Source organism: Chaetura pelagica, unplaced genomic scaffold, assembly GCF_000747805.2.
Source record: "Chaetura pelagica isolate M959 unplaced genomic scaffold, ChaPel_1.0 scaffold630, whole genome shotgun sequence".
Classification (NCBI taxonomy): Eukaryota; Metazoa; Chordata; class Aves; order Apodiformes; family Apodidae; genus Chaetura; species Chaetura pelagica.
This window is the reverse complement of record NW_009951855.1, coordinates 1,689,550-1,702,205: the sequence shown is the minus strand read 5'-3', so window position 1 is coordinate 1,702,205 and position 12,656 is coordinate 1,689,550. Positions and strand designations below refer to the sequence as shown.

Genomic DNA, 12,656 nt, shown 5'->3' with positions numbered 1-12,656 from the left:
CTAAGTGAATACAAAAATCCAAAAACAAACCTACAAAAAAACCCAACATGTTCCAGAACTGGCAAAACTGATGCACCAACCAGTCTGCTGTGCTGTCTTGTCAATAACGTTGTTTTTCTTAACTATTTTTTATTTTTTGAAAGTCATTTGCAATTCATATCTATTTTTTGTAGTACTAGTGCAGATTTGTATTATTTCTGAGTATAATGTCTGGAATGAGTGGACTCATCAGCTTCAGTCTTAAAAGATTCCTTAGTGGTATCACCAAAATCCTTATTTCTCCAACTATGTAACTGGAATTCACTAGAGAGTCTTTTAGCCACAAGTAGATGAACTGCCACTTGGCTCTGCTTGGGCCTGCAGGCACACACAGTATAGTGACTATTGACAGGCAGTCACTAAATTAATGTACAGTTGAAATGTAAATGTAAATCAGTACTGACTAAGTTTGCAGGATCTTTCAAAATAGACTCCCAAGTGTTGTGTTGGATACACAATCCTGATGGGGCTCAATGCCATGAATAAATTGACACAGTTTTGATTATGAATGCACACAGCATTCTACAGACAAGTTCAGTTCTCTGAAAGAGAGAATTGCTTGAAAATGTACCATTGTGTTATTGCATCAGATAATATGATGTTATATGCTATTCATTAATGAACTTTGGGTCCAAATTTCAGTCCTAAAACCATACTTAAACTCTTCTAGTAAAGTAGACAAGCATTCAAAGAATCTAATTAATTGTTTTTTTATGTTTTTTACAAGTCTATCTTGTAGATATGAGATGCTCTAAACCTTACTGATATGAAGATCCTGTCTATTTTTAAGAATTCTGTTTCTCTTAAGACAGATTTTTGTCTTGTTTCTCAAGAATGCTTAGTCAAGCTGAAGTACACTGGCCTGATTAATAGAGAAATTACAGAGTCTCTCTCTTGGCATGGTTTTTTTATGTGTATAAACTAAAGTTCATTATTTCAATCTCCAAACCAGTACACTCTTGTCCTGTGTGAAGTGCTCTTTGTGCTGTGAAGCGTGTTACAGGATTAGAATGTTTTGAGGAGGAGCCCCAAAGGCATTTTGTCTAATTGATTTAAATGAAGCTGATTTTTAAAATGGTGTTAGCATACACATTGATAAACAAACACACACAGATGGCATTTGAAATCAAGGCTTCTTGGGCTTATGTTGTTAACACAGCAGCTGCAGTGTTCTCAGGAGGTTCCTTGACCATTTTATACAACCTATGTGTATTGTTGTTTTGATATGTTGTTTTGCTTGAAATATGAGGAGAAACCATCTGACATCCAGAGGGACCTTGACAGGCTGGAGAGGTGGGCCAATGCCAACCTCATGAAGTTCAACAAGGTCAAGGGCAATGTCCTGCCCCTGGGTTAGCACAACCCCAGGCACAAATAGAGGCTGAGGGGAGAATGGCTGGAGAGCAGTCCCAAGAAAAAGGAGTTGGGGGTGGTAGTAGATGAAAAGCTTGACATGAACAGGCTGCCCAGGGAGGTGGTGGAGCACCGTCCCTGGAGGTGTTAAAAAAATGGGTGGATGTGGTGTTTTGGGAGATGTTTTAGTGGTTAGGGGTTGTGGGGCAGACAGTTGGACTTGATGTTTTCTAAGGTCTTTTTCAACCTTGATGATTCTATGATTCTATTATTCTGTAAGCTGCCAGTGTGTGCTCACAGCCCAGAGGGCCAAACTCATCCTGGGTAGCATAAAAAGAAGTGTGGCCAGCAGGGCCAGGGAGGTGATTCTGCCCCTCCACTCTGCTCTGGTGAGGCCACAGCTGGAATACTGTGTACAGCTCTGGAGCCCTCAGCACAGGAAAGGCGTGGAGCTGTTGGAGAGCATCTAGAGAAGGGCCACCAAGATGATGAAAGGGCTGAAGCAGCTCTGCTATGAAGACAGGCTGAGGGAGTTGGGGTTGTTCAGCTTGGAGGAGAAAAGGCTCTGGAGAAACCTTATAGTGGCCTTCCAGTACCTGAAGGGCCTACTGGGGAGGGAAAGCTGGGGAGGGGCTTTTCACCAGAGAACATAGTGATAGGACAAGGGGTAAGGGTTTTAAACTGAGAGAGGGAAGATTTAGGTTAGGCATCAGAAAGAAATTCTTCACCATGTGAGTAGTAAGGTGCTGGAATAGGTTGCCCAGGGAGGTTGTGGGAGCTCCCTCCCTGGGGGTGTAGCAAAGACTGATCTAGTCTAATATAAAATCTCCAGTCATGGACAGCAGTAGATGCTTAGGGAAAAGTACAAAACAGAAACATCCTGTTATTATGTTTCCCCAAAATACTGTCCCAGTAGCCAAAAATTTGTATCTGAGAAGCTTTCTTAGTAGCAGCATCTTGTGACAAATACTTGCACTGTATATAACACAAGCATTGTATATATTATGAAGAATTAGCTCCTTTTTCCTTGTTCTGAAGCTAACACCATCTGTTTTAAGCTGATGCACAGGGTTTTTTTCCTCTCTAGTTAAATGCAGTGAAAAATCATTCCCTATTTGTTTTCTCTGTGAGTCATGGTCTGTAGGTCTTTATCATACCTGCTCTGATTTCTTTTCTGTGAAATGCCCTGTCTTGTCTGCTTAAGTATTCTCTACATGAAAGGTGTTGGATGCCTCTTGCCAACACATTGGGTTTCAAAGAACCTTGTCCCATCCTACTGAGGTGGAGATGGGGAGGGTGGTGCTGCACATAACACTCAAAATGTTCAAATGTCACATTTGCTTCTAGAACAACTAGTAGTACTAGTAATTTTGTTCTAGCAATGTAACAGCAAGTGCGAGGTTGGGAAACTAGTGAGTTGGGTTTTTTTTTTTGTTTTATGAGGAGTCTACTATAAAAGAGAGAGACATCTGCATAACAGGCAGCAGGATAGCATCTCTGGATCTACTGCAGTTGCCCCTGAAAAGACCTAGGAAAATCAGTGAGAGATACTGTGTTTTGGACATTGGTGAAATCAAAAGAAAGTATCCAAATAAGAACTACATCTTGCATTTGACTAAGCTTATTCTAAATAAATCATTACCTGATTAACAACTTTTAGGAAAATAAATGGAAAGCAGCATCCATCAGACAATCTGCCTTTAAAAACAGTTGCTTCTTTCAAACCCTCTAAAGTTATTCTTGGTGGTGCTGCTTTCCTTTGGCTGAAAATATCCTTCCCTTCTCCCCCTGTCCAGCTTCCTCCTCAGTTTCCTTTTCCTTGTCTCCCACACACTCGTTTTGTCAGATCAATCCTGTATTGCAGACAGGGCCCCTAACACTTCCTCTCTCTTTTTAGGAAATTTTCGCTACCTTTGTCCTAAGGTGGACATCGGACAGAGCTAGCCTGGCTGTGCAGGCACCGAAGTGCCCTATGAGATGTGTTAGGCAAAGGTATTTTTCCACTTTCTCAGCTTGTTACAATGAGGGGTGCGGGCACGGGAGCTCTTTGACTAAACAATAGCAACAAAAGTGGAAGTAGAAAAACACAAACAAACTCCAGCTTGTCAGACAGGAAGAAGTAACAATATGGGAGAACAAAAACAACACAGAAAGCCGTGCTGCATGATGTGGCAGCATAACGCGATGCAGCATCCCCTCCCTGCCGGGCAGGAGCGCTGCAGTTCCCCGGCAGCCCCGCCGCTCCCCCGGGGGCCGGGCTGCTCAACAAGCCCCGCAGGAGCTGAGCGGATGCCCCGTGAGAAGCAGGCAGGAGCACCGGGGTGGATTTTCCGTTTGTGGTACCTGTGGGTCCCGAGGGGGGGGCTCGCCTGGAGCCCGCGCCGCTCCCGCTGCTGCCTCAGTCGGCGCTTGGGCTCCTGCAGGACATGTTCTCCGGAGCGTAAGGCAGGAGCCCTCGGGTACCGCACTGCCGAGGGCCGGGGAAGGGAGGCTCAACTTTGTCTTCGCGTTTTGTGCTCGGACAGAATCAGCTGTGACCCCCAAAACCGCTCCTTCGGCAGCCACGATGGTGGCCAAGGATTATCCTTTCTACCTTTCTGTCAAGAGGGCAAATTGTGCCTTGGAAGTGCAGACAGTGACTAGCCCAGCTAAGGAGACGGAGGTACTTAATCTACTGGTAACACAGTTGCGACTTTATTTTTCTTCATAGTGTGATCTGTCCTGCTTTGGGGAAAAGTGATGTGCTTTGAAAATACGTTGCTGTGTATAGAAGCCTGGTTAGTTTAGGCATCCTTTACTGACATCTCTAGTTGTTGAACTTCCCTTCGGAATAAGGCAAGGCTTTTGTCATCTGTCACTTTAAGGAATTAAAATAAATATTTAAAGGAGCTAATTTGATAAGTAGCTGGTTTAGATACGTAGTGTAATGTAACCTTTATGTATTTTATTCCAGTGCTAACCATTACTTACAAACTGTTAAACTTACATAGGAACTGGGAGAGAATCTAGATAATGGTGTCTTAAAGCATTTTCCTCATTAGTAATAAAACAAGAAATTATTAGTAATACAGTTAACTGAAAACTCTGCCCTATCAAGAAGTTGACTATTCTGTTTCTGAAAAAGCAATGAAATCCCTTCAAGTAACATTCAAAGTATTACTCTTTAACCCAAATTCAACACACTTATTTGCAAAATTCTTCTTAATGGTGGAAAGCTTCACAAACAGATGTTTGTAAAAGACTGAAATATTTGATACTTCACATTAATGTTGCTTTGTGTGTTTGTTTGGAAAGAAAACTGTGACATTAAGGATTCTGTCTCGCTGCTCTGGAGGAAGGATAACATTTCTCCTTGGAAGTTTTTATCACTTAAATATATAGCTTTTTCATTAGTCTTGTTAGCTGAGTAACTTGAAGACAACTTAGTAAATTGGGTGCATTTAATACAACTACATCAAAGTTTAATTGCCTCCAGCAGTTGAAGGAATCTAAAGTAAAAGTAATATAAGCCAAGTGACCCTATTTAATCATGATGCTTAAGCTAAGAACTAATAAGAAGGTGCTGCACTCTTGCTCTTCTGTGTACTTTTACATAAAGTGATTTAATTATTGCAATTAATGATAGTGAAATGTTTTCAACTGTGTGTTTTTTGAGAAGTAACACTGTGAGTGTGAGTATGCACGTATCCATCTATCTAAAACAGAAGTTGTTAATACCAAATAGTTATTTTAAGGGTGCGTGCTCATTTTACTAACTATAATATTATATATGTTTTTAGCCTTTACTGCATGAATGTGAATTAGTGAATTAATAGAATCGTCAAATCTGAAAACTTGAGTGTTGTTTTCTTACAGTTAGGATGGGCAGGTTAATTATAATCAAATTTCAAAGAAAAAGTCTCCATGAAAGCTTGGAGGCTGAGGAAGTATCTAATAGCAGATGTGATCAATCAAAATTACAATGTGCAGACAGCTCTTTTGGTTTTACAATCTTTCCGTTTGTGTTTTATACAAATAAGAAAATGCACCCTGTGTATTCAGGCTGTTTTCTGAGATTAGGATGGACTTCCAGCATTCTGAAAAATAAACTTTTGGACATTCTCCTGTTTGTCTTAGGAAGGTATGAAAAGACCACCTGCCACCCCAAAAATTGGTCTTAGAAGCAGAAATAAAAACTACTCTTTGGGAAAGGCTTTATAAGGTTAGATGTATGCAGCCTAATTCTTTGAAGTCTGTCAATACAGAAGGGGAGAAATCCATGTTTCTTGTCAAGCTCTAATGTTAATGTTCTTCCACTCTTTAGTATTTACAACTCTAAATAAAGCTATTGGGCACCTTCTGCCACAGTTTAGTGTTACTACACTGGAAAGCTACCTTGCTCTGTGGGGTATTATGAATTTCTGGCTTTGAAAACCTTTGTTTCATTTTAATAATAAACGTGAAGTTGGTTGATATTTAGTAACCGAACTTGTGCGTAAATGCTTTGGAATAGAACAGATATTCTGCTATATAATGTTATGTTTTGGTTTTAAATCAGCAACCATAATTATAAGATCTTTTTCTCTTAACTTTATAAAACAGTCTTTTTGTGTTTATATTGAACAAATACAAAATGTAGTTTGGAAGATCAGGGACAATAGCACTTATGTGGGATGAAATTCAGCAGAAATCTTGAGCATATATTGTACTGTTGAAATTTTCCCAAATTTCTAGCTGGAGGTTTCTGGATAACAAGCTGAATCTTATGGATAATAGATTAGTTCTTCTTTATTCTTGGACTTCACTTGGAGCTGGCAGAGCAGCAGTGAAAAACTAGGGATGTTTTTGAGGGACAAGTCAGTGGCACGAAAGAGAACAGATGTTTTCCACTTCACAGTTTTTTCTTTAAGCCACACCAGCTTCCTTGGCATAAACTCCATAGAAGGAGCACAGTCACAAAACAATGACAAATAAAATGTCCAAAATGTATGTGAGCAGTAGAAATCTGGATTCTGAGACAAGGCTAGGGTACCTCTAGTCAAAGTACAATTATTGTAGTTATTTCTAAAAGCAGCTTAACGTCAACAAAAAACAGTGCAATGCCTGAGGAATGAGTCAATATAGGAAACAGTGTAAGTAAGGTCTTTACATACATCATTGGATACCCCACATAAAATACTGTAGTACAGTTCTAAGTCTAAACAGTACAGAAGTATTGGGTTTTTTCCATCTTTTCCATAGTTAAAAAAAAAAAAGACAGTTAAAGTTGAAATTTGCTTTGTTTAAAATGTAAAAAGCCTCACACCTTTCCCAATGATAGATACCATTTTCTGTGTTTCACTGGCTAAAGCAACTCCCTTATTACCCTCTCTAATGGAAACGAGGTCCTGCTCAGGACCTTGTTTAATTCGTTGTGGGGAGTGCAGGATAACTAACCTGCAGGGCAACCCAGAGGGCTCTGGGCACTTCATTAACATGAGAACCAGGCATGGAGCCAGAGGGAGAGGGGCCAAAAGATTGAGATAAACTGCAAGTTATGAATTTTGTTTGATCTTCATAAATGTATGTCTTTCATTTTTAATGAAATATCGGCAAACTGTAGTTTCAATATATTTCAGGTAAGTTCATGTGGAGTGTAACTGCAGAGAGCTGAACATGGAAACATGTCAACACCTTCCCCCCGGTGGAACTGTTCTGCTTAATGGCAATTTGAAACAAACAGCCTGCCTTTATTTTTCCATTCAGTAATTTGCTCTATGATGTCTGCTTGTTAACTGGCAGTCCAACTTCGTATCTAGTTTGTTCCAGAATGGAAAGGGTCTTTCTTAGGTAGTCTGTACAAACAGCTTCTAATGTAATGAGAGGAAATTCAGAATTTAATCAACTCTACATTCGTTGTCTGGGTTTTTTACAGTTTCTGTTACTTGTGTTAATTCACCTCAGTGTGAGGTTTTTCTATTAATTAGCTTTCATTTCCTAACTGCAGGTAGATATATTGATTTCTGGATATTGCAGGTGAATGATCGGTCAAGGTGGTTGGATGCAACTTGCCCATATGCCACTGTCTTGCATATGGTAAATGAAATCTCAGGTCTTAAGAGCAGTGATTAGCAAGGGCAGCCTCTGTGGCAAGGGGCCAGTCTTTGACGTGTGTTCTGAACTTCAGATGAGTTTTTTCCTCTTCAACTGAGAATACTTTGGCACTTCTCTATATGGCTTTTCGTTGTACTCCGTCTATTGTTTCAGGACGTCTTTTTAACACTGTGATTAAAACAAAATGCCCCTGGATTTGCTTCATTTGCCTGCTGGTCTTGCAGAAGCTGGCAAAGGAGGAATGACAAACCTCCTCCTGCTCCCTTCAGAGAGTGCAGCTGGTGGATGGAGCCTAGTGGGATGCCTCTCCCAGGATAGATTTGTGTAGATGATTACAGTTACATTTGTGCAATACTGACCTATCCTTAGAACTGCTTTACAGCCACCTACTTTGTTCTTCTTGACCATCAGCCTTAGCTCTAGGGGAGTGAATGTTCTAGAATTTCCCAGTCGGAATATTTCCAAGATCCTATGAAGCAAAGGCTCTCTGCTGTTTAAGTATTTAAAAAAATAAAGTCTTTATTAGTGCCAGTAACAATTGAGAATGTTGTTCTAGCTTTACATTGGCTTCTCTCTGAAGGTGCAAAAAGCCTGAGAAGCCTGGCTTAATTTATTTTTAGTTTAAGTGTTTGCTGTATTAAGAGACTCTGTTGTAACACAGGTTGTTTTTTCTATTTTAACCTTTTTTTGTTTGTTTTGATTTTTTTATCCTGCTGAAAGTTAAATGCTGATAACATCCTGTGGAACAGAGCTTGAATGTGGGGTGTTTTTTTTTATTAAACTCCAAGTTTTGGAGGTATTTATTAGAACTGTTTAATCTTGGGCCAATTTAACTAGTAGCAGACTAATAAAAATAATAACGTTTGGCTTCCTGCCATGACAAATGTTGACTTACCCTTATAAAGTTGACTGAAAACTTATAACCTTTAAAGTATAGGAGTATGGAAATTTAGCCAGTTATATGAAGTCTGAGACAGAGTAGTTCTGTTTTAGTTTGCTGGCACTGCTTGTGAATTATGTTTGAAACAAAGGTTACTGTACTGTTTCAATTTATAGTGCCTTCTATTTATTACACTTTTTAGTCTTTTGAGACTAATTTAATTTCAAACATTTTGCCCTAATGAATGCTCCCATGGCACAGAATTAATCCTTTGGGCGTCTGTTTGTCTTGATAACAAATAGAAAGTGCATCAAAAAAGGGGGTTGGAAATAACCAGCATATTTTTTATAATATGTCAAAAAAGTTAGCGACTCCAAATCCAGGATTACTAGTGTCAATAATTATCTCCGAACTTGCTGAATTCCAGTAAGTCAGGATGCTTTTAAAAAGCATTTCCAATTTCAAAAGTTTTGTATGTGGATTGAGAGGTTAGTTTGCCTTTGAAGGTAAATGAGGCAAATTCTAATACTCTAAAATATAATGTTCCTGTACCAGTTTTCAAGTAGCGCTTATGTTCTGTGTTGCCTTAAAAAAAAAACCCTTTAAGTTCATTTTGTTGAGTTTGTTTTTAAATACAATCACAAAAATCAACACAACCACATGGGCTGAAGACACAAGTGTAATGACCCCTCAGGGAAATATTTTTCCTTGTTTGTCAAATTCAGCACCAGTCTCTGACATGGAGACTGTTGTTGAGATTGCTGATAAGAGACAGGAGATTCGGGTGGAAAACAATCATACCAGCAGTGAACATAGGTTTGTTTTTACTGTTCACTGGGAGGAAATCAGTAGCTAAGCAGGTCAGGAGCAGAGAGTAGTGAAAAAATTTTCAAGTGAGGTACTGAAGCAAATGAAGACCTTCTGTATGGCACTTTGACTACTACTCAGTGCTCTTCAGTTTGTGCTATCCAGGTCATTAGTTCTGCTGCTTTGCAGGCATCATAAAGGGAACCTTGCCTTGTTCTTTTTCTTCCCTTCTTAGAAAATGAAAACCAAAGAGTAATTTATCCATCAAAGTGTGATAATTAAGCTGTGGGTGGCCTTGTTGAATGATAATGTATAGAAAACTAATCAATGTCACTAAATGGATTTAACTGGCTCTGACACTGCTTTGAACTTTGGGGAAAATTCCATTCTTCACATATACTAGTAAAAGAGTTCTTTTATTTTATGGATGAAGAGCATGAGAAGCATTAGCTTCTTCCCCTAAATAGCCTACTAGAACCTTTTAATAACTGCAGCGTGTTGTTGGATACAATATATCCAATTATTAGGTGCTGGTTTCACTAATGAAGAAATAAAAATCGCACCAAATTAGCTGTCAGTACGTTGCAACTAATGTAAGTGCCTCGTTTTTCAAAAGATCTGCTTTGACATGCTTCTGTGGCTGTGGAATGCTTAGCTTGCCCCAGGAATGAGTGCTGTATGCAGGGTTTTAAATGGCAATCCAGGTATATTAGAGTAAAAAATAATAACACAAAAGTTATCTTTTTGTCAAGATGTTACGGTTTTGAAATGACCATTCTTAGCTGTCCAACAGCAGAACACTTAATTTTTGGAGAGTTATACATTAAAAGCTTGATCTTTTTAAAGTTTAATGTGTAGAAGATATTAGAAATACCATTGTACATACATGTATGGGATCTACAGAATAAATTACAGTGAAGAAGTAATCTAGAGCACTGTCCTTTATGCCAAATTAGAAGAATGATGGGGCATGGCATCTTTATAACTTCTTATATGATTGTTTCCTGTCTTAAGTTGGTGATAATTGGTGATTACGGTGGTGTGATTATTCTAACCTTTCTTCCTACAAATCCCCCCGAAAAGTATAAGATGAATGTACTCTCTCAGAAGGACGTAGTAGTTTGAAATGCCCACTGTCTGGTTTCTATAACAATACAGATTTTGGATTTATTTATCAATTAATTCACAACTTCAAGAGTTGTTTTTGAGGGTGCATATATAAATGGATTTTCCAGCTTTAATTTTTTTCTCTCTGAATGCAAAAGTTACCAGTCCTCTTGAGTTCAAATATACAGCTCCCTCCAAAAGCCATCTGCTCTTTGTTCTAGCCTAGTCAGGTATTAATTTGACTTCTCTTGACTGTTCAGCCTTTGAAGTTTTTGCACTCATGTTTCCCTCGGCTTTATTTAGCCTTATATCAAATTTAAAGCCTTGTCAGATTAATGTTACTTATTCACATACACCAGCTCCACATTTTGGAAACTCTGCCAAATTGTAGTCTGGATCTTTTGTTTTCTAATTTTCTGTATTGCTTCAGCAAGTCTCTGTGATTCTGAAAATACAGTCTAAGACTTTGATTCTAAATCTCTGAAATTATTTTTATAATATACCAATAATAAAAACTTTAAAAGGTTGGGCAAAACATAGTTACTTCTGAATTTTTTATGTCATAACTTGGCCTAGTTCCCAGGCTGGACAGGTGATGGTTGTTACAAGTGGATCCAGACACTAATTCCTATCTCTCAATCTCATCTGCTTCTAAATTTCCTGAATTGGGAGAGTGAGCAGGAACAGTGATGCCTTTGGGTAGCTCTTATAAGCACACTCAGAAATACAGACCTGGAATCTGATGTTCATTCTTCCTGGACAATATGTCCTCACTGGAGCCTCTTAATGCTGGACAGACACTGGAACCACACAGTTCTGTGTTTCTATGTGCTTAGATCCATATCCCAAAGATATTATGATTGCAGGACCCCTGGTTAACTGGAAAATGGAGATTTTTCAGAGACAGGGTTAGTAAAACTTTTTTATATGCTTGAATGTGGAGCTTTTCCCTGTCCTGATCATTAGCATCAGTAGTTTGTTCAGCTTCTCTGTGGGGCTTGATGAAAGGGGAGGTAGTGGCAGAATGGCTATAGACCATGCAACAGAAATACCATGATCTTGCAAGCCTGCCACACAGTGTCAGTATCACATCTTACAGTTTCAGAGTTGCTCCAGAAGTGATGTATTTTCATTGCTCAACCAAAGCCTTACCTGTACAAGCTATTCTTTCATAGCAGAGGGGGTGGCTCAGTGGTGATTACTCTTGCTAGATTATTCTGAGGGAGAAGACACTTGGAACATTTAAGGTTTGATGAGTTTTCACTGTCAGCTATCTTAACCAGACTGTTTCTAATATATGGTAAAAAATTAGAAGTATTCAGAAAGTTCTCATCATAATTAAGAACTTCTGATTAACAAGATTTAGTTTCAGTCCTAATTGGTAAAGGTGTAAAGTCTTAGACTTCTGAAATTATCATCTTAATGGAGTGATAACTGTAATAATGCTCATCTCTTTTAATAATATAAAATTCTTAATTTGAACTACATAGTTTAGCTGGTCTGAATGCTGATCAGATTTTTCAGCGTGAGATCAGAATATGATCCACTTCTGCAAGCACACACCTTCACAACCACGAGATAACTTTCCTTCCACTACTGGGGGAAGTGCTGACCTCTGGTGGCTTGCAACGAGAAGCTTAATGTTTTTTGATGGTGGCTGAAACTCTGCTTGTTGCCCGTGGAACTGTAGGCATCCTTGGCTAGCAGGCAGCACAGTTTGAGGACATTTGGGCTGTCTGACATAAAGAAGAAATCGTATTTATTTTTTTCACTTCCTCTCACTCCCCAAGAGAAAGAAGACGATTTCCATTATTTTTACTCAGGTTGATTTTCTCCAAGGTTAAAGTCTGTGCAAAATTGTGAATAGATTACAGTGCATGTGGGAAAAGTCCGTAAAACAATGGGGATCATGTACTTTTCAAGCAAGATATGGCTATGATGTTGTATAGATTTGTGCTTTTTTGAACGAGTTTTGTCTTTTGACCAAAGAGCATAGCAGCAGGCTGCAAGATAACAGAAAGGGTGCAGCAGTAAAGAAGAAGTAATCTTTTCTATTAATCCTAATCGCCCTCTCCCAGATTTTGCTTTTGGGGGTGTGATGTTTATGCCTAAGAGATCATTGCTGCTAAGGTGGAGCCGCTAGCAAAAGCTGTGCTGCTGGCATTGCACTGCCTGACTCTGCCTGGGACATCATGTCCTTTCACTGCAGTGCAGCACAATTGATAACAAGCAGGCTCTGCCATAGGATATTGTTTGTGCACCAGGATTGTTGTTCTGGATAATAATAAAAAAGAAACAGCTCATGGCTGAGCCACGAGTTACAAAACAATTATGGTTGAATCTCAAAGGTATTTCTTTCTTTCTTTCTTTTTTTTTTTTTTTTTTTTTTTTTTTTTGG

At 39.0% G+C, this 12,656-nt stretch overlaps 1 protein-coding gene across 1 annotated transcript in view; it reads left to right on the top strand.

Moving 5' to 3' along the window:
- Nucleotides 1–3,958: 3,958 nt before the first annotated feature.
- ARHGEF3 (Rho guanine nucleotide exchange factor (GEF) 3) overlaps nt 3,959–12,656 on the top strand; it is a 25,618-nt gene continuing 16,920 nt past the window's right edge. Inside the window, exon 1 of the mRNA XM_009993401.1 lies at nt 3,959–4,054. Coding sequence (XP_009991703.1) covers nt 3,959–4,054 — 96 coding nt within the window. The remainder of the gene's footprint in view (nt 4,055–12,656) is intronic.